This window comes from Danio rerio, chromosome 2, assembly GCF_052040795.2.
Source record: "Danio rerio strain M-AB ecotype USA chromosome 2, GRCz13ab, whole genome shotgun sequence".
NCBI classification, from domain to species: domain Eukaryota; kingdom Metazoa; phylum Chordata; class Actinopteri; order Cypriniformes; family Danionidae; genus Danio; species Danio rerio.
The window spans coordinates 57,732,504-57,759,283 of NC_141022.1; the positions used below are offsets into that span (position 1 = coordinate 57,732,504).

A 26,780-nucleotide genomic window follows, 5' to 3' on the forward strand; every position below is an offset into this window, starting at 1 on the left:
GAAACACTTCATCACTTGTTGTCTTCAGTCCCTAAGGGAAGTTTATTTATAAACCAATTTTGAGAGGATCACGTGATTATGATTAAACATGGCTGGATGTGCATTAACTATGTATGATCCACCAATCGGATGATTCCTAACCCACTATAAAGAGCCGGGGTTTCTCACTACAGTCGTCTTCAATTTGAAGAATCCCCCCTTCCACCCCTACTCCTCCACCTTTCCCTTCATATGACGGCACGGTGGCCCAGTAATTAACACTGTTGCCTCACAGCAAGAACAGCACCGGTTATAGTCCTTTAACTGGCTGGCTGTCATTTCTGTGCGAAGTTAGGATGTTTTTCTCGTGCTAGCATGGGTTTTCCCAGAGTTCTCTGGTTTCCTACCACATTCCAAAAACATGTACTACAAGTTAATTGATCAATCGTAATTTAGCACTATAGTCAAACTCTCAGGCCCCGTTTACACTAGTGCGTTTTAGTTTTAAAACGGCGTTTTAGAATGAAAACGATCCGCGTCCACACTCGCGTTTTACCTAGCGTTTCTGAACTGCTCTCCGTCCACACCAAAACGCTGAAAACGCACATCACGTGACCACACACACACTCTTTGGCAAGCGCTGCGCTGTTTCGTATTTTCACTGAAATTGAAAGGCAACAGTTGTTATTGGCTCCGTTTTGTTATAAATATCCACACAGTGAAGATGACGCTCATCCAGCACGACGCCTCAACATTTCTGCTGTCTGTTTAGTTGTTAATATTAAAATGAAAATAGGCAGTTCCTTAAATCATGTTTTCATTTTATTGTTGAGAAAGTAAAACAACGTAGCCAGAGTGATGTGAATGAAGTTATAAAGTACACTGTTCCCTTTGAAGATTTACCCGTGTCCTCGGTATAGTCTGTTTTCCATATCAAACTGAGAAGAAGAGACTGCAGCCTTGATCAAACTTGCAAAGTCTGAACTTACACGGAGAAGATGCAGGACTGAACTGTTTGTAGGCTACATAATATTGAGGAAAAGCCCCAATCAGAGAGGCGAATGTCGGCAGCCCCGCCTCCGTTTTTTAGATGTCTCCGTTTTCCATCATCCACACTGAGACGGAGCAGCAGCGTTTCAGAATGAAAACGGCCTCTCCAGCGTTTTCGAAACGCTCCGTTTTCGGCGCTCGAGAACTCCGGCGTAGTGTGGACGGATGGCGTAACCGCAGCAAACCTTATGCGTTTTCAAACTAAAACGCATTAGTGTAAACGGGGCCTCATTCATCAGCATATCTCTTCATAGCACTCATTTTCTGTCATCAGCTCTTATCAAAAAGGGGAGTTCTCGAGATCTACCATAGCTCAAAGCTCCCCTCTCGCCTTGCAAATGGTAGGGAGCCCAGGGCTCAAGGACCTTTTGAGCTTAGGGCTCTCTCCCGGGACAGCATGCCAAACTTGCTTGTAATCAATCATCAGCTAAGTGTGAACTCTTGAATCGTCTTTTCAAGAGTTCACACTTAGATGTTGTTTGACAACTGTTAGCAGGTTTGGCATGCTGTCCCGGGAGAGAACACTAAGCTCGGAGATAGTTGAGCCCAGGGCTCCCTTCAGGTCCATAGAGCATATGAGGGGAGTACGAGATCAGGTGGTTCTCGAGAGCTCCCCGGTGGTAAAGGAGGAGAAGGGGTGGATGGGGGGTTTCTTCGGAAAACGAAGATAAGGGAGTAGTTCTAGCTAGGCTACTTATAGTGAGTTTGGATTAATCTGATTGGCTAACTAATGAATGTAGATGGGTGGCCAGCTGCAGTCAATCATATCACGTGCTCCTCTCGAAATTAGTTTGTGAAACTTCACTTAAGTGTTGTGATTGTTAAAAGGAATGGCAATGTTACAATGCTTTACTGTTGCACCTTTTTTTGAAGTGTGCTGCAAGAGCCAAAATTAATATACGCGTTTATTTAAAAAATAAATCACGAGCAACACATTTAATAATTATTGTCTGCAATTAAACACAAGTCTAAGTAAATTTAGAAAACACTTCTTTCTTTTTTTAAATTGCTTTTTCCATACTGTCCCAACTTTTTTCTTTTTGGGGTTGTACATAAAATACATACAATTGTGTTTATTGTTAGCTCTTGCATCGTTGATATAAAAATTAATTGCAGTGTAATATTTTACATGTATACCATTTTGCAGTTGTTGTAATTTTCTTGTAACCCTGACATTGTGCCCTCATTTGTTACATTCCTGAATCAGATTTTTATTTCTCATTTCTCAGTCATGCTTATTCATTTCTTTAATCATCCTTTTTGTCTGTTCATCCATGTTAAGCACATTTGACTACATTGATCTCCATTATAAAAAGCGCTCTTGAAATAAAGATGACTTGACATGATCCAGAGATTCTGCCAGTCATCTTTAAGAGTTCAGATCCTCTTCTTGTGTTAATCATGTGCTCACATCTTTCCCCCTGCCATCCTCATGTCACAGCTATGCTAAAGTCAGTGGTCGTATCTATCTGATCGTGGATAGGTGGGTGACTGCTTGTCTTTCTCTGGCATCCATGGAAAATCGCAACCAATGTTCGACCTCTCCCTCATCATCCCACAATCCCTCTCCATCTCTCTCTTCTTACTAATCCTGTCTGCCAGTGAACTGTTTTCTCACCTTGACACTTTTCTAACACCTTTTCTGCACCAATAGATTCCTGGATAGATCAGTAAACATCATCCACTGACTTCTTTCCTGTCTATAACTGTATTAAATGTTACAGAAGTCAACATGAAGCATCGTTTATTTCTGTGAACTTATTTAACAGTGAGAGCTGATAGACTGGTTTGTTCGTTATTATTGATTTACATATTTATTATTATTTACTACATATGTTAATAGACAGAAATAGATATTAAATGCTAAATATGGTCATTTTTCCATCCATCCATTCATCGTTCTATCTATCTATCTATCTATCTATCTATCTATCTATCTATCTATCTATCTATCTATCTATCTATCTGTCTGTCTGTCTGTCTGTCTGTCTGTCTGTCTGTCTGTCTGTCTGTCTGTCTGTCTGTCTGTCTGTCTGTCTGTCTGTCTGTCTGTCTGTCTGTCTGTCTGTCTGTCTGTCCTTTGTTCTTTCCATCCATCCATCCATCCTTTGTTCATTTCATCCATCCATCCATCCATCCATCCATCCATCCATCCATCCATCCATCCATCCACCAACCTACCTATCTACCTACCTATCTATTTATCTATGGTTCCAGCCATTCATCTATCCATCTATCTATCTATCTATCTATCTATCTATCTATCTATCTATCTATCTATCTATCTATCTATCTATCTATCTATCTATCTATCTATCTATCTATCTATCTATCTATCTATCTATCTATCTATCTATCTATCTATCTATCTATCTCTGTCTATCTGTCTATCTGTCTGTCTGTCCTTTCCATCCATCCATCCATCCATCCATCCATCCATCCATCCATCCTTTGTTCTTTCCATCCATCCATCCATCATCCTTTGTTCTTTTCATCCATCTATCCATCCATCCATCCATTTATCCATCCATCCATCCATCCATCCACCTACCTATCTACCTATCTATTTATCAATGGTTCCATCCATCTATCCATCCATCCATCCATCAGTCCATCCATCCATCCATCCACCTACCTATCTACCTATCTATTTATCAATGGTTCCATCAATCCATCGATCCATCCATCCATCCATCCATCCATCCATCCATCAGTCCATCTATCCATCCATCCATCCATCCATCCATCCATCCATCCATCCATCCATCCATCCATCCATCCATCCATCCATCCACCTACCTACCTACCTATCTATTTATCTATGGTTCCATCCATCCATCCATCCATCCATCCATCCATCCATCCATCCATCCATCCATCCATCCATCCATCCATCCATCCATCCTTTGTTCTTTCCATCCATCCACCTATCTATCCATCCATCTATCCATCCACCTACCTACCTACCTACCTTCCTACCTACCTACCCATCCATCCATCCATCCATCCATCCATCCATCCATCCATCCATCCATCCACCTACCTACCTACCTACCTACCTACCCATCCATCCATCCATCCCTCCATACATCCATCCATCCATCCACCTACCTACCTACCTACCCATCCATCCATCCATCCATCCATCCATCCATCCATCCATCCATCCATCCATCCATCCATCCATCCATCCATCCATCCTTCAAAATAGCCATAAATAGATACATTAATATGCTAAATAGGGGCAGTTTTGATGTTTTCATGTTGACTTTAAATCTCTGCCTGCTCAAATAATAATAATCACTGATAAATTCCCTCACACATGATGCTCTGAAAACAAATGTTAGCATCTTTTCCTTCAGCATGTCTCTGAAATGCACGGCCCCTTCAGTCCTCAAAGCATCTCTAAATCTCTTCTCCACCTCATCCTGTCATTCTTACACTGTACTACTGTAAAGTGTCCACTGTTTTCTTGATTTGATTTCCCTGTTTCCATTCTGTAACCTACTTCAACAGCATCAAGCAAAAAATATCTTCTTCTCAGAGCAAGTAAGTGTGGTAAAAACATGGTTAAGCTTTTGACATGAAACCTCACCATGCAAGCATTTGATTGCTCAAGATCTTCTGGACGAGACTAAAGCCACTAAAGTCTGACTGCTGAAATATTCATTCGTTTTTTTTTTATGATCACATTGATTGATGTATGGCAGACACATGCATTGCTTCTGACACTGTAATGCAATAATGCACACGGCATCTATATTTACACCCAAACCCTGCCTGTGGAGTCCTGGCTCGAGGTTTAAGCTGGTCTTAAGGCACTAACTTTTAAAATGACCCAGATAGTTGTTTAACCCAAACTAAACTAACTTGATCAGCATGTGATCTGCATTCTCAGGAATATATATGGGTGATTCATCAATTAAAGGAACTTTTTTTATTCTCATTTGTTGACTCCCTAAATTATAAAAATGTATTGCTGCCTACAATTTTTGATCAAGGGAACTTTTATAGTCAACTCAACATCAGTCAAAACTCACAACAACAAAAAAATGTCCTGAATCCTGATTAATCCTGAATCCTGATTAACTCATTAGTTTTCATATCATCTTTTGCGGCGTACATGCTTACGTTTTTAATTGCATTTTAGTTTTGGATCTAGTTTCACATTTTTACAAACATGTAGCTTTTTTTAGGAAATCGTTTGATTTATTTTTTATTTTTTTTTGTTTAATTGTATTTTAATTTATTATTGGTTAGTATTTAAGATAATGTTTTACTTTTTTGGGGGATTTTAATTAATGTAAATTTTCTATGAATTGAACTCATTTAACTTTGTTTTATCAAATTTTATTTTAATATTTGTAATTATTTGAGGTTATATTTATTTATTTATTTTTTCCTCAAATTTTATTTGAATTTTGTTTATGTTTGACATTTTTCTTTATTTTTTTATCTTTTAAATTTTCATTAAATGTAAATTTTTTTAAGAATTTAAAATAATTGTATTTATTTAGATTTTTTTTTAGAATTTAGTTTATTATTGCTCAATATTTGAAGTTTTTTTTAATTATTTTTTATTTCTTGAATTTTAATTGATGTTGATTTTGTGAGAATTAAAAAAATACAATCTCATTTAATACATTTTTATCATATTTTATTATATTAGTGGTTAGTATTTGATATTTATTTAATAACTCTTGTTGCCTTTGGAGTTTTCATTAATGTCAATTTTAAAATAATTAAAAATAATTCTTTATAATTTTATTTAAGTTTAATTTATAATATTTTATTTTATTATTGGTTAGAATTTGAGATTTTATTTATTTATTTGTGTTTCTTATTGAATTTTTTTTCAATATTTAAAAATATTATTAAAGTTATATTAATTCTATTAATTTTATCATATTTTATTTGAATTTTGTTTCATATTTGAGATTTCTTTATTTTTTTTACTTATTTAATTTCTTAGATGTTATTTTAGTAAGAATTTAAAAAATGTTTAGAATAGTATTAATTTTCATTTTTCATATTTAATTTATTATTGTTTAATATTTAAAGTTTTTTTTTACTTTCTTGAATTTTAATTAATGTTAATTTTGTAGGAATAGAAAAATATCTCATTTAATTTATTTTTTATCATATTTTACTATATTATTGGTTAGTATTTGATATTTATTTAATAATTATTGTTGCTGTTTGAATTTTTTTAGTAATGCTTATTTTGTAAGTATTCTAAATTCTTTATAAGTTTATTTGATAAAATTTTGTCATATTTAGTTTTATTATTGGTTAGTATTTGTTTTATTTATTTCTTACCATTGAGAATTTTAATTGATGCTAATTTTGTGAAAATTCAAAATAATGTTTTATAATGTAATTTAATTTTATCTTGTTTAATTTCAACATAGTTTGATCTTTAATATTTTTTTCTATCTTCTTTTTAATTTTATTTAATGATAATTCTGTAGGAATTCAAAATATGTTTATAACCTCTCTAAAAAGTCTCTCTAATTGAAGAATCACTCATATTTCACAATAGGGCTGCACAATATATCTATTTAATATCAATATTGGAATATGTTCATTCACATTGTGACAATAGTCACATCGCAGGATATAATTTACCATCCGCATGTGTTTTTGAGGCCTGTGACTGTATGATTATTTTAAAAGCATTCAGGCGTTTGTAACTTTAATAACGATTCATTTTATAGTATCGTTTTTATGTACCTGAAATCGTTGATTTCAATTATAATTTTTTCGTTTATTGTCCTCATCTATTCTTGTAGATTAGATTTATTATATCGTATGCATCAATCTAACATTATTAATTCTTTCCAAACTTTCCAAACTGAAATTGTATTCGCAATATACAGCTGAAGTCAAAATTATTGTATTATTAAAGGCATAATTAGGCAGAAAAGTTAGGCAAATCATTTTTGTTTAACAGTGGTTTGTTCTGTGTAGACAATCTGACATATAATATTGCTTATGGGGATAATATTATTGACCTTAAAATTACGTTAAAAAAATTAAAAGCTGCTTTTATTCTAGTTGAAAAAAAACAAATCAGACTTTCTCCAGAAGAAAAAAAAAATTAGGAAATACTGTGAAAATTTCTTGCTCTGTTAAACATCATTTGGGACATTAATGAATTAACAGGAGGGTTAATAATTCTGACTTCAACTGTTTATCAAAATATCACAATGTTAGATTTTCCCAGTATCGTGCAGCCCTATGTCACACTGATGTAAATGGTCAATACAGCGAGTGTTTTGTCTAATGCATTGTTCCCGTTCTCCAGATTGGCTCATCCCGATGGGAGTTTGGCGGATCTGACCATTGTGAGCTCGTCTCCGGAGCCGCTGCTGAAGGATGAGAAGGAAAAAGAGTCTCTGAATGAGGTGCTGGTGGTGGATTGTGTGGGGGAAGAGAAGAAGAAAGACTCTTTATCCATTTATTCGGCTCAAATGTCCAGTCAGGAGGACGTTCATCAGTCTAGTGCTGCTACAGACCCTGAACTGCCTTCAGAACAAAGCTCAGGTACTGTAATGCCTAACATAGCTGCCAGAGTTTTTATCATAAGTTCTACAGATTCTTTTCTACAGTGCAGTCCCAAATTATGTATTTTATGTTGTATTATATATATTATTATTTATAAATATATTTATATTTTATAATATTCATTCAGTAATTTTCACAGTATGTCTGATAATAGTTTTTCTTCTGGAGAAAGTCTTATTTGTTTTGTTTTAGCTAGAATAAAAGCAGTTTTAATTTTTTTAAAGGCAATTTTAAGGACAAAAATAATAGCCGCTTTAAGCTGTATATTTTTTATAGTCTACAGAACAAACCATCGTTATACAATAAATTTCCATGAACCTGTCTAGTTAACCTAATTAACCTAGTTAAACCTTTAAATGTCACTTTAAGCAGCATAGAAGTTTGTGTGTGTGTGTGTGTGTGTGTGTGTGTGTGTGTGTGTGTGTGCGTGCGTGCGTGCGTGCGTGCGTGCGTGCGTGCGCGCGCGTGCGTGCGTGCGTGCGTGCGTGCGTGCGTGCGTGCGTGCGTGCGTGCGTGCGTGCGTGCGTGCGTGCGTGCGTGCGTGCGTGCGTGCGTGTGTGTGTGTGCGTGTGTGTGTGTGTGTGCGTGTGCATGTGCATGTGTGCGTGCGTGTGTGCGTGTGTGTGTGCGTGTGTGTTTATTTATTTTGATTAATTTCATATTAGTTTTTACATTTAGTTTAATTGAATTGTATTTAATTTAATGTAAATTTTACTTCATTTTTATTTTGTTTATTTGATTTTAAAAATTTTATTTAGTTTAGTTTTATTTTTATTTATTTTAATTTAATTTAATTTATTTTTTATTTATACATTTTTATATATAAACATTTTTTTTATTATGAAATTTATTTTTTTATTTTAATTTTGTTTATTTATTTTAATTGAATATAATTTTATTTTGGGGTGAGGCAGTGGCGCAGTAGGTTTCTGTGTGGAGTTTGCATGTTCTCCCTGCCTTCGCGTGGGTTTCCTCCAGGTGCTCCGGTTTCCCCCACAGTCCAAAGACATGTGGTACAGGTGAATTGGGTAGGCTAAATTGTCCGTAGTGTATTAGTGTGTGTAAATGTGGATGTTTCCCAGAGATGGGTTGCGGCTGGAAGGGCATCCGCTGCATAAAAACTTGCTGGATAAGTTGGTGGTTCATTCCGCTGTGGCAACCCCAGAATAATAAAAGGGACTAAGCCGACAAGAAAATGAATGAATAAATTATTTTATTTTATTTTGAACTGCCATCAGTACAAAGCTTGGGTATTGTAATACATAGTAATAATAATTTCAGTACACCGTTAAGGGTGTCGCACTAGGCTGGTTTTATACATAGATTTAGTTAGTTTTATTTAGTTTACTTTATTTATTCATTTTCTTTTGCCTTTCCAACTGCAACCCATCACTGGAAAACATCCACACACACGCACACACTCAAACACTAGGCCAATTTAGCTTACCCAATTCACCTATACCACATGTTTTTGGACTTGAGGGAAACCAGAACACCTGGAGGAAACCCACGCCAACACGAGGAGAACATGCAAACTCCACACAGAAATTCCAACTGACCCAGCCGAACCAGCGACCTTCTTGCTGTGAGGCGAACGTGCTAGCCATTGCGCCACCGTGCTACCCTAGTTTACTTTAATTTGAATTTTATTTTATTGCGTAGTGATAATCCTTCCAGTACACCACTGAGTTTAGTATGCTTAAAGGCCCGGATTGGCTAATCGTACAGACCGGGAGAATTCCCAGTTGGCCGGTCCGTTTTTTGGCCGCGAGGGCCGGTGTGCCTAGCTCCAGAATCTGTTGCTCTCAGCAGTCACACTTTTAAAAAAATATTTATTTATTTACTTGACCACAGCCTTCTTATTCATTATTTTACCGCAGCTCTGCTCTTTTTATCTATTTTCTCGTTGCCTCGTGAGCAGCCTGCAGGTTAATGATGATATAACTAGATAAGTCACCTTTCAATGTGCAGCTGTTGTGGTACAGTGGTTAGCATGTTAGGCTATGACGCTGCCAACCCGGGTTCAGTCCTCGCCTGAGTAACATATTTTTTATTTTTATTTTTATTGTTAAGACATATAATACTGTAAGGGTTGTTGGACATTTGAAGTTCTAAAACAGCTGTCTTCTCGAAAAAAGACGTGATAGTGTAATTAGAAACTGAATTGGAAATGACCTTATTTTAATATAGTCAGTGGTGAACTGAGGTGGGCCGGTCAAAGGCTTGAAACTCCAGGGCTGAAAAGGAGTCCCACTCCGGCCCTGTATGCTTATGTACATTAGAGTTTGATGTTAGGTTTAAAGTTACTAATATTTATTGCATTACACATTTTGTATTCATTGTTTTGATAAACTTTGTATATATGTATTTTTTTCGTTTTTATATTATATTATATTATCTTTCTTTTGAAAATCACTTACAAAACCAAAGAAAGTTGATGTGTTTTATCCTCAATATTGTTTTCACCTCAGAGGATTGAGTCTCTCGTTGTTTGTGTTTCAGAGATGAAGAATAAGTGGCATCTGGTGGTGGACCGGCTCACAGTGCTGTTCCTCAAGTTCCTGGAGTACTTTCATAAGCTGAAACTCTTTGTCTGGTGGCTGCTGGAGATGCACATCATCAAGATCGTGGCCACGTACATCATCCTGCTCTCCGTCAAAGAGGTAAAACCATAAGACTCTTAGCAGTCATTCTGGATTTGATTAGGTGATAAGCAATGCCTTTCCTTCGGCTTAGCCTCTGCTTTATCAGGGGTCTCCACAGCAGAATGAAACGCCAGCTATTCGGTCATATGTTTTACGCAGTGGATGCCCTTCCAGCCGCAACCCAGTACTGGGAAACACCCATACACGCTCATTCACATGCACACACTCATACGCTATAGCTAATTTACCATAAATGTCACATGCATAATGCTGGAGTTGCTCTTCTAAAACAATGTGATGTGTGTTTCTGTGTCTTCTGCAGGTCTCGCTGCTGAACTTTGTGTTTTTGATCTCCTGGGCGTTTGCGCTGCCGTATAAGCAGTTTCGAGTTCTCTCCTCCAGCGTCTGCACCGTATGGACGTGCGTTATTATTGTCTGCAAGCTCTTTTACCAGCTCAAAACCATCAATCCTGCCAACTACTCCAGTGATTGTATTATGGTGGGTTTCTTTAACCTCGAGTGATCTCACTGTTCAGATGCTATTTGTTTTTTAATACAGTCAGTCATATAAATGCAGTGTTCAGCATAAATACGATGAAAACGTATAGTTTTATCCATTTATAAGCCAATAACTGTTGGTGCAATAATATTTTTTTATTAAACCATTGTATTTATTATATTAGGTGTTTACAACGCTTGTTAAAGGGTTAATATCAAGTGTGCCGCAAGCCTGCGTTTGAGTGAAGGTCTCGGCCGTTAGATCGCCCCCTGGGGGCTGGCTGCAGTACAAGTCATAAAGCCCGCCTCCTCCGTGTTAATGAAGGAGACTTGAGCCCAAATAAAAAAAATTATTACACTTGCAATAAAATGTCCCGAAAGATGGTTCTGGTCGATTAAGGCACTGGTTATTGTGCTGAAATAGGTGCAGATCTTCATTTTTGTAAACAGTTTGTTTTTAGCAGTAATTTAATGCTGGGCGTGTCATCGTGATTGACAGCTGTGATTGACAGTTTCTCAAAGCAGCGCATCTGAGCTTCGGCAGGAGACTGAAGTGTTATTATTCGATTTCTGTGTTATTTTACCATGACAAAATGAGTTCAGCAGTAAACTACAGTTTCTGACATACATGATCCTGGTGGAACACTGTTTATTCGCTAAGTTCAGGGCTTTTTTTGGGCTTTATTAGTTTGCTGATACACGCCTAACCACCCAGATAGCAAAACACAGTTCCAGCTAGATTCTCGCCTGCCGGAGACTTACCCCTCAGAGCTCAGACTGACTACCTCTGCTGGACCTACTCCGGATGCCTGGACTCACTACCCGATTGCAGCCCGAGTCAATCGAGCCAGATGCGGCGGCCGAGCGAGCCGGCGCTGCCGCATGCGAGCCGGAGTCAGCCCGCAACGCCGCGAGTAGGTTATGCGCTGCGGCCCGGAGCTGGCGCGATTGAGTATATAAAACCATCATATTTGTTAACGTTATTACATCCATTTGTGTTGATGTGACAGCAAACGCATGCTGAGAAGTTCGGGGGGCGTGGTTGATTTTACATAAAGCGTTTGGTTGGAAGCTCGACTCCGCTAATTTTCGCGGCTCCTCCTCTGGCTCCATCAGACAATCCTTCTGCGCATGTCAAGGCTCCAATTTCAGCAGTCTTTTGCGACAGTTTGTGCCCGTCAAGCAGGTGTTTTGCCCTCAAGGCGTTCTATGGGAAAAAGTCGTTGCGTCGTCCATATTTTTTACAGTCATTGGTTAATATCAAGTTGTCATGATAACAACAGGTTGTAATGTATTTATTTCAAGTTGTCATAACAAACAATGTCATCTTTGCTTTTAAAATGTCATAACTGAGCGAATGTCACCTAAGGACAGTGACATACATGCCTAAAATCTCATTCACATTCATGACAGTCATGATCATAGAGGTTTAATTGAGGTCTTATGAAGACCCCGTCAAATAAAGTGTTACCAAATATGAATTTAAAAGAGTGATCTGTGAGAAGTGAACTCTTTTATGCTGAACACTAGGGCTGGGGGATAAACGATATTATATTGAATCGCAATACAATTGATGTCAATAACAATGATAAACTCAAGACTTATTACTCTACATTGATCTAAGAGCCAATCGCAAAGAAATGTGCAACAATGGGAATCTAGAAGTGTGTTGATTTTAGAAATGCACTGAATTTTTGGCCGCCAAACATTATCGACCACAGAAAATAGGTTATGCTATTTAATGGACTCAATTGCGGCTTCAGTCATTATTTGGATACTCTTTTAAATTTGGAAGCGTTAACAACTGATATTAAAATATATATGGTTATTGTTCGATATAGAAAATAACTAATAGAGATTGCGTTTTGCCACATCACCCAGCCCTACTGAACACTATAATTAGTCTAATTAAGATTAGTTTCTAGTGTTTAATCCAGCAAGTGTCCTCTCTGTAGCCCAACTATACAGAAACAGAAAAACAGGACATGAAGACGTCTCTACTGTATCGTGATCCAGTGGATCCTGCTAACTGGGTTGGCCTGCGGAAGTTTGATCATGGGATAATATTGCCTAACCTAAGGGTGAGGACATATCCAAATATATATTCATTCATCCATTCATTCATTCATTAATTTTCCTTCGACTAAGTCTCTTTTTTTATCAGTGATCACCACAGCGGAATGAACCGCTAATTATTTCAGCATGTTTTACGCAGCGGATGCTTTTCCAGCCTCAACCCAGTACTGGGAAACACCCATACACACTCATTCACACACAAACACACCCATACACTATAGTCAATTTCATTCATCCAATTCACCTATAGCGCATGTGTTTGGAATGTGGGGGAAACCGGAGCACCTGGAGAAACCCTTGCCAACACAAGTTGAACATGCAAACTCCACATAGATATGCCTACTAGCCCAGCCAGGATTCAAACCAGTGACCTTCTTGCTGTGAGGTGAAAGTGCTATCCACTGAGCCATCGTGCTGCCCCAAATTTATAATAATAATTAAATAAAAAATAATAATGAGTTTATATAACACAATAATTTCTTTATATAGTTTAGCAAATTGGTTTCATAAAATTTCAGAGGGTTTGCTATTATTATTATTAAAAGTCTACTGTTTTCTATTTATATTTTTTCATGCAGGCTGTACACATTTATGGTACAACAGTTGTTTTATGGGTCAGTTTTGACCCGCTAGCTATAAAACCATTTTACACCACTGGAACTCCTGGAAAACACTGGCACATGCCTACACACATACACATACAGAATGGTATTGGTGGTTTACAAGGACACTCCATAGGATTAATGTATGTTATACAGTAAAAAAAAAAAAACACTTATTAAATGGAATTATGGTATAACACACACACACACAAAAGACCTTATTAAGTATGATTTTGAATTACAAGGACATCAGGCATGTCCCTATAAACCAGGGGTCACCAATCTCGGTCCTAGAGGGCCTGTGTCCCTGCAGGTTTTAGCTCCAACTTGCCTCAACATACCTGCCTGGATGTTTCAAGTACATCTAGCAAGACCTTGATTAGCTTGTCCAGGTGTGTTTGCTTAGGGTTGGAGCTAAAATCTGCAGGACACCGGCCCTCCAGGAACAAGTTTGGTGACCCCTGCTATAAACCAATGGAAAAACATCATATATCATACTAGTGTCATATTACAAACAAACTGTCCCTTTTAACCATCAAAACCAGTACAAACACACACACACACACTCACACACACACACACACACACGCACACACACACACACACACAAAAAGACCACGTCAAGTATGATTTTGAATTACAAGGACATCAGGCATGTCCTTATAAACCACTGTAATAACATCATATATCATACCAGTGTTATATTACAAACAAAACTGTCCTTGTAACCATCAAAATCAGTACACACACACACACACACACACACACACACACACACACAAAGACCACGTTAGGTATAATTTTGAAGTGTTTTGAATTACAAGAACATCAGACATGTCCTCATAAACCACTGTGATAACATCATATATCATACCAGTGTCGTTATAAAAAAAAAACGTCCTTGTAAACCATCAAAACAAGTACACACACACACAAAAGTGTCAGGATTCGTGGTAGGGAAAGGGAGCAAGGACTCAATTGCAGAAATAATATGGGTTTTATTTATAATAAAACAAAATTAAAAGCAAAACAGTAAAATAAACTACCCCGAGGGGGAAATTTCAATAAAACAAGTAAACAAACAAACAAACAAACTTGACTGGGCAGGCTGGCAGGGATCAGGACTGTAAACACAACAGGACAGGGCCATAAACGACGACGAACTGGCACAGGACAGCAGACATGCAGAGAATATAAGCAGAGATAATTAACACAAACAGGTGAACATGATAAACTAGTAATGGGTTAACAATGAGAGTATGACTAGACAATAGACGGGAGAGCACAGGACACACAAACACCACAAGCCATGTGCTCACATAAAACAGGACTAGAACACACAGCCAATGAGAAATTCATTAACCGCGTATTCAAATGACGACACAAGCATGCAGTGCACGTAAACATACACCACGTGCTAAACACAACACCAACAAAAGACTGAACGCGAGACACGAGTACACTATGAATGAAAACACTCACCGTGTACTTGCACATGCAGTGTGCATGTTTCATCCCACCGCCGATCAAAACTGAAACCAACTAGACTGAGACGCTGGGAATGAAACACCATGGTGCAGACAGACGAACGTGAACTCCCGGGCGAGGGTTATCAATCACAAACACGCCCAGACCTCACGCGTCCGCATCAAAGCAAAAAAAAAATGTTTTTTATTAATAATAAAAAAGTTATTTTGCTCTTGTCTTTCTTTCACAGAATAACTTGCTGATGTTGGCCCTCTTGGCGTTCGAGGTTACCATTTACAGACACCAGGAGTTTTTCCGTCTAAGAAACAAACTTTCTCCTCCTCCTTCACGCACCATCTTTCATGACATCACCCGGCAACACCTTGACAACGGCATCATCGAGTGCGCCAAGTACTTTATTAACTACTTCTTCTACAAGTTTGGTTTAGAGGTATGCTGTCTGTCTGTCTGTCTGTCTATCTGTATGTATGTATGTATGTATGTTTATCTGTCTGTCTTTCTGTCTGTCTGTCTGGCTGTGTCTGTCTGTCTGTCTGTCTGTCTGTTTATCTGTATGTATGTATGTATGTTTATCTGTCTGGCTGACTGGCTGGCTGTGTCTGTCTGTCTGTCTGTCTTTATCTTTCTATTTGTCTGTGTCTGTCTGTTAGCCTGCCTGTCTCTCTGTCTTTCTGTCTGTTTGTCTTTCTGTTTGTTTATCTGTACGTCTGCCTGTCTATATGTCTGTTTATGTTTGTCTGTCTGTCTGTCTGTTTGCCTGCCTGTCTGTTTGCCTGCCTGTCTGTCTATCTGTCTGTCTGTCTGTCTGTCTGCCTGCCTGTCTGTTTATCTGTATGTCTGCCTGTCTATATGTCTGTTTATGTTTGCCTGTATGTCTGTCTGTTTGCCTGCCTGCCTGTCTGTCCGTCTGTCAGTTTGTCTGTCTGTCTATCTGTCTGTCTGTTTGCCTGCCTGCCTGTCTGTCCGTCTGTCTGTCCTTCGGTCCGTCTGTCTGTCTGTCTGTCTGTCTGTCTTTCCGTCTGTTTGTCTGTCTGTCTGTCTGTCTGTCTTTCCCTCTGTCTGTCTGTCTGTCTGTCTTTCCGTCTGTCTGTCTGTATGTCTGCCTGTCTATATGTCTGTCTGTGTGTCGGTCTGTCTCTCTGTCTGTCTATCTGTGTGTTTGTTTGTCTGTCTGCCTGTCTATCTGTCTGTCTGTATGTATGTCTGTTTATCTGTCTGTCTGTCTGTCTGTTCATCTGTCTGTGTGTTTGTGTGTCTTACTGGTTATCTATCTGATTATTTGTCTGTCTGTCTGTCTGTCTTTTATCTGCCTGTCTGTATATTTTAGCTGTTATTTTATAATTATGCCATTCGTTTTATCATTTTGCCTGTTGTTCTATCATTAAGTCTGTTGTTCGACTGTTTTAGCTAACATAGTATCATTTTGGCTTTTGTGCTATTGTTACTTCATGTCTGTCTAATAATGTCTATTATATCTGTTAGACTCTCCAGAAAACCATTAAGCCGATTATTTAATTTGGATCTTTGTTTTGCTTTGATCTTTGATCTGTTTGGTTAAATTGGATGTATGTAGTTCATTTTTTATATTTAATGCAGGATTTACTCGCTTACAAAATCATTCAAATCAATTTAAAATCCAGTTTTTTTGTTTGTTTGTTTTTTCAAATAGAGTTATAAAAAGTCATATTGGAATGAAATTATGTTCATATTGCAATATCACAGAAAAACAAAATATGCATTGTCAGTTTTTTTCAATATCGTGCTGCCCTATGTGTTATTTTTGAATTCCTTTATTATCTGTGGTAATCCCGTCACTGTCATTCTATTGCACTATGGAAGCTTCTGTTTCGGAAATGTCATCAAAGCTCTTTGTGATTCTGATTGGTATCCTTTTATAATGTGCTATCAGGTGTGTTTTTTGTTGGCCATCAATGTGATGGGTCAGCGGATGGATTTCTACTCCATGGTCCACGGCTTGGCTCTGGCTGTGGTGATGTTCAGACGCCGGAGGAAAGCCATCGCTGAGATCTGGCCCAAATACTGCTGCTTCCTGGCCTGTATGATCACCTTTCAGTATTTCATATGCATCGGGATTCCACCGGCTGCTTGTGCAGGTGTGTAGCCGTGTCTTTATCATCACTTTGATCACAGTTGAATCTTGATGTTTGTCCCTAATCATAACCTGTCCCAGAGCAGCTTAGCTGTACAGCTTGGTGACAAAGAGTGATTAAAGCTGAGCTACTATCATGATACCTAAAAGCCTAAATTGGTCCAAACTAAGCTAGCTAGCCTGCTAATCTGGCTTCACGATGCAGGTGTTAATGCAGCCCAAAACATGTATTGATTCACCCAGTCACATTGTTTTAATACGTTATTTTTTTATGTGAAAGACAATGTTTAATTCTCAAACATCTCTGTCTTCCTAGATTATCCTTGGAGGTTTCCCAACTCCTCGATGACGTCTAATGTCATTAAATGGCTTTACCTTCCTGATTTCCACACTCCACCCAGCTCCATGTTCCTCGGCTGTGAGTACTGCATCTGAACTATTGAGCATCAGTGCTTTCCGGTCAACATTAGAGGTTTGCTGTTGTGTTTTGCAGCTCAGCAAAACATGTAATCATCAAAGGCTGGTCAGATTGTTGACCACCAGCATAACAAATGGTTCATTTCAGACCATGGTATTCTGACCTTGTAAAGAGATCGGCCACATTTATGCAACACAGGCTCATTGTTGATATGTACCCCTGTATATAGGCTTGGGCGATATTACGGTATTATGGTATACCGCGGGATCTAAAAATAGCAACGGTGTCAGTTTCAATACCGTTATACCGTCATAAAGTATTAAATATCCTTTATTTAATGCCTAAAAAACGTGTGTGTGGTTGTCATCACGGGACAGTGTGGAGGAGAGAGATAGAGAAAGAGGGAGGGGGAGAGGGTGAGAGGGAGAGGGAGAGAGGGACAGGGAGACGTGACGTGACGAGTCGCGCTTCAAAGTGTCCTGCAGTTTGGCAGTTTAGACTGAACAGAAGGGAGATGTGGTTAATATGAACGAGAGGTCTGCATTAGAGCTGAAGATCTTTGCCCGAACCCGGCGAGACCCGAAAAAATCCAAATCCCTGCATTAAAATCCATCCCTGCAAAGGTGAAGCAAATTATGACGAAGTAGTAAAAAAAGAGAATTTTGACGGCGGTCAAGCCAGTCAGAAAGAGCGGTTATTCCAGCCGCAGGTATTTAGCGGTCGCTCATACACTGCGTATTACGGTAGAGCCCTAAACTTCAAGCTGACAGGTAAAATGACGAGGCCACTCGCTACCCTGAAACTACGGTCATGGAAAATTAAATGGATGTTCCTGACTGGTATAAGATGAATAAACAATCCTACCTAAAACTTGCAAAATCAGCCAGATCAGAACTCTGCATCTCGACCTGTAGCAGTAGCAGTGAAACGGTGTTCAGTGCTGCTGGACGCACATGAGCGCAAGACTGCGCTAAAGCCAGTGGATTTAATAATGTTCCTCCACAAACACACGTAGCCTAATCTTGGTGAGTAAAGGGTTTTAAATTATAAATAAATATTAATTAAACCATATAATCATAATGTATACAGGCTAATGGTGGCATTATTCTTTTAATATTCAGCTTCAATTTAGTTACTGCCAAAATACCCGTCATCATTTAGAGTTTATTTGATTTGTTAAGCAAGATTTCTTTTCATTGGTGTGTTGGCCAATTTAAAGGCTAATTGCATGTAGACCTATAGAGTGCTGAGATGTTACGATGTTACAGAGGACTTATTTTATTTCTTTGTTCCAACTTTCAAGTGGGATATAGTCTACGTTTGTTACGAATAAATGCTGTTAAAACATATAAATTACTCATTCTTGAAAAAATGCATTAGAGCTGTAAGGGCTCGGGCTTTATAAAGCTGTCAATCAAAATGTACGTGTCGGACTCGGGACCTATCGGGTATAATTTTTATGGCCCGATCACAGCTCTCTGCATTCCTGCGGGAGCCGGCCAGATTTCTTACGGTGTGGGAGTAAATTTCTGAATAAATCGCGGGAGAGATGTGTGTGTGTTTGTGTAAGACAGAGAAAGTCTCTCTCTCTCTCTCTCTCTCTCTCTCTCTCTCTCTCTCTGTGTCTCTCTCTCTCTCTCTCTCTCTCTCTCTCTCTAAGGTCGCATAGAAGGTATTCAGTTTCTGAATGGTTTAGGCTCAAGCCAACAGTTTGGTGACGCTGTCTGAGCCTTACGTCATAATTTTTTTTTTATTACGCCGGTAATACCGGATACCGGGGTAAAATATGGAGGCGGTTTGACGGTCTCAAAATTTGGACACCGCCCAAGCCTACCTGTATACATTTCTGGAGAGTGCGAATTATGTAGCCAGAGGTACATATAGCAGAGGTATATACATTTTCCCCAATTTCTGTTTAACAGAGAGCAGATTTTTTCAACACATTTCTAAACATAATAGTTTTAATAACTCATTTCCGATAGCTGAGTTATTTTATCTTTGTCATGATGACAGTAAATAATATTTGACTAGATATTTTTCAAGACACTTCAATACAGCTTAAAGTGACATTTAAAGGATTAAATAGGTTAGCTAGGCAGGTTAGGGTAGTTAGGCAAGTTATGGTATAATGATGGTTTGATCTGTAGACTATCGAAAATAAATGTAGCTTAAAGGGGCTAATACTTTTTCCTGTAAAATGGTGTTTAAGGGTGCTTTCACACCTACACTTTTGTTTCGGAACGTGTCTCGTTTGCCCAGTTAGCGCGGTTCGTTTGGCATATGTGAACAGGGTAATCGCGCTCTATTCCGCGCCAAAGTAATCGCTCCGAGATCGCTTGAATGAGGTGGTCTCGGCTCGATTGAAACGAACCCTGGAGCGGTTCGATTACAGTGAGAAAGCGATCCGATCCAAGCGCGGTTATATCACAGTGTTTCATGGATATGTAATAGGCTTACGGCTATATGAAGAGAGAATTGTGAGTATGGCGGGAAGTTTCGCGAGTCTCCGGATTCCCGCAAACGAGTGATGATCTCCCAGTAATCTCGCGGCACTCTGACCAATGTGAGGAGAGTTTACTCACACGTGACTTGTTTTAGCTATTTTGGTCCGATTAGAAACTTTGCAATGTGAAAGCGAACCGCTCCAAGAGCAAAGAGCAACAATGTAACAATTGTAATCTCTGTTTCGGAACAACTAAATCGATTCACAGGTGTGAACAGCACCCTAAATTAAATTATTAAATGAAAAACTGCTATTATTATAGCCAAAATAAATCAAATAAGACTTTCTCCTGAAGAAAAAAAATATTATCAGACAAACTGTGAAAATGTCCTTGCTCTGTTAAACATCATTTGGAAAATATAAAAATAAATAAATAAATAAATAAAAGGGGGGGGGGGATAATCCTGACTTTAACTATATATATATATATATATATATATATATATATATATATATATATATATATATATATATATATATATATATATATATATGTGTGTGTGTGTGTGTATGCGTGCGTGTGTGTGTGTGTGTGTGTGTGTGTGTGTGTGTGTGTGTGTGTGTGTGTGTGTGTGTTGTTGTTTTTGTTGTTGTTATTATTAATAATAATTTACTAATTAATGTTTTTATCTAATTTTCCACCATTTGATTTATATTTGATTATTATATACTTTTTCAATTTTAATAAAATAGCCTTGCAAGTATACAAAATTAACTCAATTTTTTCAATTCAAATTAAGTTTTATTTGTATAGCCCTTTTACAATGTATATTGTGTCAAAGCAGCTTTACATAAATGGTCATAGTAACTTGATCAGGGTAGTTCAGTTTTTAGTGTTTAAGTTCATTTTAGTTCAGCTCAGTTCAGTGTGGTTTAAAGTCATTACTGAGAGTCCAAGCACTGAAGAGCAATCCATCGATGCGCAGCTCTGCAGATCCTGAACCATGCAAGCCAGTAGCGACAGCAAGGAGGGAAAAAAAACTTTACTAATTGGCGAGTGAAGAAAAAAAAAACCTTGATAGAACCAGACTCAGTTCGGCACAACCATTTTAATTTCTCCGCTGGCCAAAAGTCTTGTGTAGAGCTGCAGTCTCAGTGGTGGAGGCTGGAAGCTGGCCTCAGCGAAGACTCGTCTGTCCCTGGAGCGTCACTGGTATCAGTCTCATGCTCTCCACTCCCCCATGACCACCAAAATTAACTAATGACATAATATGAACCTAAAAGTGCAAACAGGCTGCAAAAACACGCAGCAAAACAAATAATCATTTCCAATACTTCCTAAATTAGTGCTTTATAATAAATACTTTAAATAGGGGTTTACCTTTAAAAAGGTTCTTTAGAACTTTAACTGACCATAAATCCCTAATGATAGACTGTTTGATTTGTTCTCACACTGTCTCTGTTATATTGTGTGATGGAAGGATTGTGCGAGAGCGTGCCGGTTTGAGTCCAGCTGTAACCGCAGCGTGGCCGAAACAGCGTTTTCGTTATGAGTCCATTCAGTATGATTCTGCCAGCTTCTGTTACTACATGTACAAATGTCTCAATTATGAAGACTGTTTGAATTGTATTTTTTGAAACATGACGAGTTTGATTAGCCTACCTTTGACTACATGGCTCTCACGGTAGTGCCGAAATAAGGGGCTATGCTTGGAAAATTGGAACATCTGATCACCTTTATGGGTGACTAAAACAGGGCTATTCAATATTCTGATTGGGCTACAGCCACTTTGAGCACCAGTTTAGCTCCGGTGTCACTGTTTTTGAACAGCAGTGAACCGAAAGGAGTACTTCACATTATCGACGAGAGAAAGCAAAGAGGCGTTTTCCGCATCATAGCGCAAATTAACTATTCAGCCAATCAAGGGCCCCCTTCTTCTGTGGGTCCTGGGGGTTCAGCCCCATTTAGCCCTTACATTAATCCGGCCCTGGGTACGTGGAGTGGAGTTGACTACAACAACGGGGTTTGAGTCCGGCGAAGAATGGTTCCAGAAGTCCAAAAAATAAATAAATAAATAAACAACAGGCTGAAAACGTGATGAAATCACGCGACCACGATGGCTTTTCTTTTTCCAGACTGCTTTTGAAAACACTTTGGACTGGGTTTAGGGAAAGGGGTGTGTGGATTAGTCAGTCAGTCAGTCGACAGCAAGCTGGCCTGGTTGACTGAAATGCATCCTCTGGTGGATTTACAAGAGATCAAAAATCATACACGGCACCTCTGGTGGAGTTGCAAAAACAAAAACTGTGAGCAGACGTACCTCCGGGTACATATTTCACTGTCCCCGGAAATGTAGATCCGGGTATGTATCCACAATAAGCCTGGGTTGCATGTATGTGTTTTATTCTGACGGTTACCGAGCAGATTCTGCCGATCACTGTATTAATGTCTAAATTATTACTGTCAAATGATTAATATGCAAATTTGTATGCATGTAATGTGTGTACAGTGTGTGTTTGTAATTTATATGAGCATTCTCACACGAGTAGCAATGCAATGTGGCTGTATATCAGCACTGGTGGAAGGCATCCACTGGCTCAAGGCCGCAGGCTGAGTGACTTACGGACTATTCACACGGGGCGTCAGCGTCAACGCTTGACTGAAGGTATGTCTGAAGTTGGGGCTGAAGCGATCATCATAGCAGCGTCAGCCAATGAAATTCAGTCAGCAATAGGCCACTGTCTAGCTGGTGTATTTGCATACAGCGATCTGATTGGCTGACGTTTCCATCGGCGCTAAAAATGTTGAGCTAGTCTCAACTTCTACAGTGAGCAGCGCCTCTAAAGCATCGCCGACCGATCCACAATGCAGTTCGGCAACCCCTGACGTCACCCATTCAAAGTGAATGGGAAGCGTTGACACTGACTCCCAATGTGAATGGGGCGTTAGTGTACAGCCAGCGACGATATACAGACACATCGCACTTCTACTAGTGTGATACTGTTTGTACAACAGTTTGACAGCATAATCGTGTATATAAAAAAGAAAATCAACCATGGAGAGTCTAAAAAGCCTTTTGTATGAAGAACTACTTTCTTCCACTATTCATTCACAGTTGACGTCAGAACAGCAGAAACCATTGCTAATTCACAGACGTTACTTTAGAGCTAGTGTTTGAATCATAAATGTATTGTTTTCACTTCTGCGCCATGGAAACACCGTGATTCATTCGGCAGCTGTTTGATATGTGAATATAATTCAGTAAAACGGATGCTAGAACCGTATGAGCACCGGCAAGAGCTTTCATTTGAGCTATAACTTGTACATGTGTAAAATGAAAAATAAGAAAATAAAGCAATGTTCAATACCCAGCTCGGGTATCCAAAATACTGTGTATTTAAGGGTAAATAACTTTTGTACAATACAATAAAAACCAAAGTGATGCAAATGTGCATAAAATTGAGATTCTACACTTTCAAACGAAACCACTTAAGGGTGTCTGGTGCAATGCTGGCCCTTTAAATCTTAGTTGATGACGTCACCGTGTCCGCTGAGTTAAACTGTAAGAATTAGTTTTTTTCGATAATCTACAGAACAAACCACTGTTGTCCAATGATTTGCCTGATTACTCTAATATGCCTATAAACCTTTAAATGTCACTTTATGCTGAGTACTATTATCTTGGAAATATGCAGTAAAATTTTATGTATTATCATTATGACAAAGATTTAAAAAAAATCTGTTATTAAAAATGTTAAATTTAAAAATGTGTTGAATAAAATCACAATCAATCATCAGTTGGAAAAAATTTCAAAAGGCTAATTATTTTGCCTTCAACTCTATATTATATAAATGCAAACTTTAATTTTGGATGCACTAGTTTATGCATCCACTTGGATGATGTGACGGCAGCCACAGGACAACGGCGCCAGTGCGCTCACCACACACCAGCTATTGGAGTGGAGAGACAGTGATAGAGCCAATTCAGTGGATAGGGATGATTGGGAGGCCATGATTGTAAGGCCCGATTGAGGGACTTTGGCCAGGACACCGGGGTTACACCCCTGCTCTTTACGAAAAGTACCTTCGTTGTTCTCCAAATCTGATCTTATAAAATAGTTTTTCTGCTCTCCTCTGCTCTTTTGTTTCCTCTCCTGTAGATGATTTCATGCTGCTGCTGTGTGCGTCGCTGCAGAGGCAGGTGTTTGATGAAGAAAATAAAGCCGCCGTTCGCCTGATGGCGGGAGATAATGTGGAGATCTGCCGAGATCTGGACGCTGCATCATTCAGTGTTCACAACCCGGTGCCAGACTTCATTCACTGCAGGTACACAATATTCACCTTTAAGGTGCTGTATGTGTTTGACTTTTCTAAAGCATAAAAATACCATAATATGTTTGCAGATATTTCCGAAACATGCTAAGTGAACGTTCGTGTTTATCAGAAAAACAATGCTGAAGTCAGATATTCTGCTTTAATCCGCCCATTGCCGGTTTAGCCAATTATATTTCAGCACCACGGGTTGTGTTGGTGGAAAATAGCATATTTGATTCATTCAGTCATGAAGGTTCTCAAAGGCCACATTTACACTGCATGGTTCAAGTGACTCAATTCTGATTTTTTTTTCTCCCATGTGGCACAGATCTGATATGGCCCATGTACATGAAAAAATCACATGGATTCGGATTTACTCAAATCAGATTGAGGCTTTGTTCATATGTGGAAATTTATCCGATATGAATCGAATCTGTGCCCTCGTGTCAGCAATGTAAGCAGGTCGGATTTTCAGCTTAGTCTCTTTATTAATCCAGGGTCGCCACAGCGGAATGAACGGCCAATTTATCCAGCTAGTTTTTACGCATCAGATGCCCTTCCAGCCGCAACCCATCTCTGGGAAACATCCACACACACACTCATTCACTCTCATACACTACAGACAATTTAGCCTACCCAATTCACCTGTACCACATGTATTTAGACAGTGGGGGAAGCCAGAGCACCTGGAGGAAACCCACGCGAACGCTGGAAGAACATGCAATCTCCACACAGAAATGCCAACTGACCCAGCCGAGGCTTAAACCAGCGACCTTCCTGTTGTGAGGCGACAGCACTACCAACTGCACCACTGCATCGCCCCGCCATGTAACTAATATAAAACATACATGCATAAATCACGTGCATAAATCCCACCATGGACATGACATTAAGATGCTTGCTGGTTTAAAAAGTCCTTGATTTAAAAGAGGATGGCCAAATGAGAACTTTTCTTTCATCAAGTATAGTAAAACAACTTGTCAAAAAGTATTTGTAAAAATTAAACCCCGTGAACACATTAAATACAGGAACGGAGAAAAGATCGCTCTTTTATTATCAGCTGTTAGTCAGCGCCCACTCTTTTTTTCCTGGTCATTGTGTCTTTGCAGTGTGCTGTGTAAATGCAGACAATCGGATATGAGTCACTTTCAAAACATGATGTAAGCAGGTCATCAAAAAATTACATTAATGTGAATTATTTTAACACACTAAATTACATACCATATTATACTGAGCAATCATGGGTCAAAGACGAGCGTCTCATATTGATCATTTATATCAGGAAGAATTAGAAGTTATATATCACATATTAAAGTGAAAAATAAAGTTCAGTGTTTTTAATTTGAATGTAGAAATAATAAATAAATAAATGATCATGTGAAAAGTTATTTTATTCGATTTGATTAAAAGACTCAAGCTAACACATTGGGCTCTATTTTAACGATCTAGGCGCAAAGTCTAAAGTGCATGGTGCAAAAGCATTAAGAGCGTGTCCGAATCCACTTTTGCTATTTTAAGGATGGAAAAATACGTTCTGCGCACCGACACATGGTCAAGCAAGGTTGTGCTTATTCTCTTAATGACTTCTGGGTGTGTTTTCTGCATAATGTGCATTAAACCAATCAGAGTCTCCCAATCCCTTTAAGAGTAAGTTGTGTCGCACCATGGCACATCTGCTATTTAAGTGAAAAAACTGAACGCCTCACTTGCAAGAAAACAGTTAAACAGACCATCTATAAGACAAGGATAAAGAGCGAGCCTCCTCCATTCAGTCACTTTACTTTCTCTTTACTTTACTCTTACTCTTTACTCCTTTACTTTAGTGGATTAAGGAAACAGTGGAAACTGACTCCACTGAAGACATCCATTAGCCTACATAAAAATTTTGTTTGTTGAGCGCAAAGACTTATTTCAAAACTATTTCTAAATTCAGTTCTAATTTCCAGCAAATTAATAAATGAACAATAATAACGAAGCTGGGTATCGATTGTGCAAAAGTGTAGCTGTATATGTTGATAAAATTGTAATATTTAATAATATTATGATAATATTATGATATTCAAGATTTGTACATTCATACAGCTCTGGATAACTTAAAACAGCGATTAGACCTTCAGAGTGGCAATAATGCGTCCTGAAGTAAAGCGAAACGGCTATTGACCTTATTCTAAAATGCGGAAGTGCGCTTGTTTTCGCGATTGTCTTAGAACTTCCGATTCAGTCACCTATGGGAGAAATGACTAGGACTAATAAACGGCAGAAAATGGCCAAACTACTTGCTCAACAAACAAATGTTTGCATGACTATACAGACCAAGAGGCATAATATAATAAGAAAATATTAAATTGCAACATCAAGCAGCGTAGTGTGGTTTATTCATGAACTAATTTCGAGAGGATCACGTGCTTATAATCAACACGGCTGGCTCCTTGTTAGCTCCGTAATCAGCCCTATTAGATGATTACGGAAGCATTATAAATAACCTGAGTTTTCCACTCCAGTTATCTTCGTCTTGAAGCTCCCCCCTTTCCACCCCTACATCCTCCCACTTTTTCTGATCGGGCGACATGGTGGCCCAGTGGCTAGCAC

General features: G+C 38.6%; 1 protein-coding gene and 1 long non-coding RNA gene across 4 annotated transcripts in view; one reads left to right on the forward strand and one right to left on the reverse strand.

Annotated features, from left to right (window-relative positions):
* Positions 1-26,780, reverse strand: part of LOC147846549 (uncharacterized) — a 1,651,758-nt gene that overhangs the window by 1,183,740 nt on the left and 441,238 nt on the right. The gene's annotated exons all lie outside the window — the stretch shown is intronic.
* piezo2b (piezo-type mechanosensitive ion channel component 2b) overlaps positions 1-26,780 on the forward strand; it is a 257,364-nt gene that overhangs the window by 121,079 nt on the left and 109,505 nt on the right. For 2 of the 3 annotated variants that reach the window (XR_015478970.1, XM_087241405.1), the window contains exons 18-25: positions 7,337-7,575; positions 10,099-10,259; positions 10,564-10,740; positions 12,695-12,820; positions 15,135-15,335; positions 16,815-17,019; positions 17,332-17,433; positions 24,038-24,203. Coding sequence is in view for 2 of the 3 variants with exons in the window: in XM_087241405.1 (XP_087097531.1) it covers positions 7,337-7,575; positions 10,099-10,259; positions 10,564-10,740; positions 12,695-12,820; positions 15,135-15,335; positions 16,815-17,019; positions 17,332-17,433; positions 24,038-24,203 (1,377 nt within the window). In the remaining variant the exon portion in view is untranslated. Of the gene's footprint in view, positions 1-2,470; positions 2,513-4,545; positions 4,579-7,336; positions 7,576-10,098; positions 10,260-10,563; positions 10,741-12,694; positions 12,821-15,134; positions 15,336-16,814; positions 17,020-17,331; positions 17,434-24,037; positions 24,204-26,780 lie in introns of all 3 variants that reach the window. The other variant, XM_087241404.1, reaches the window with a different exon arrangement.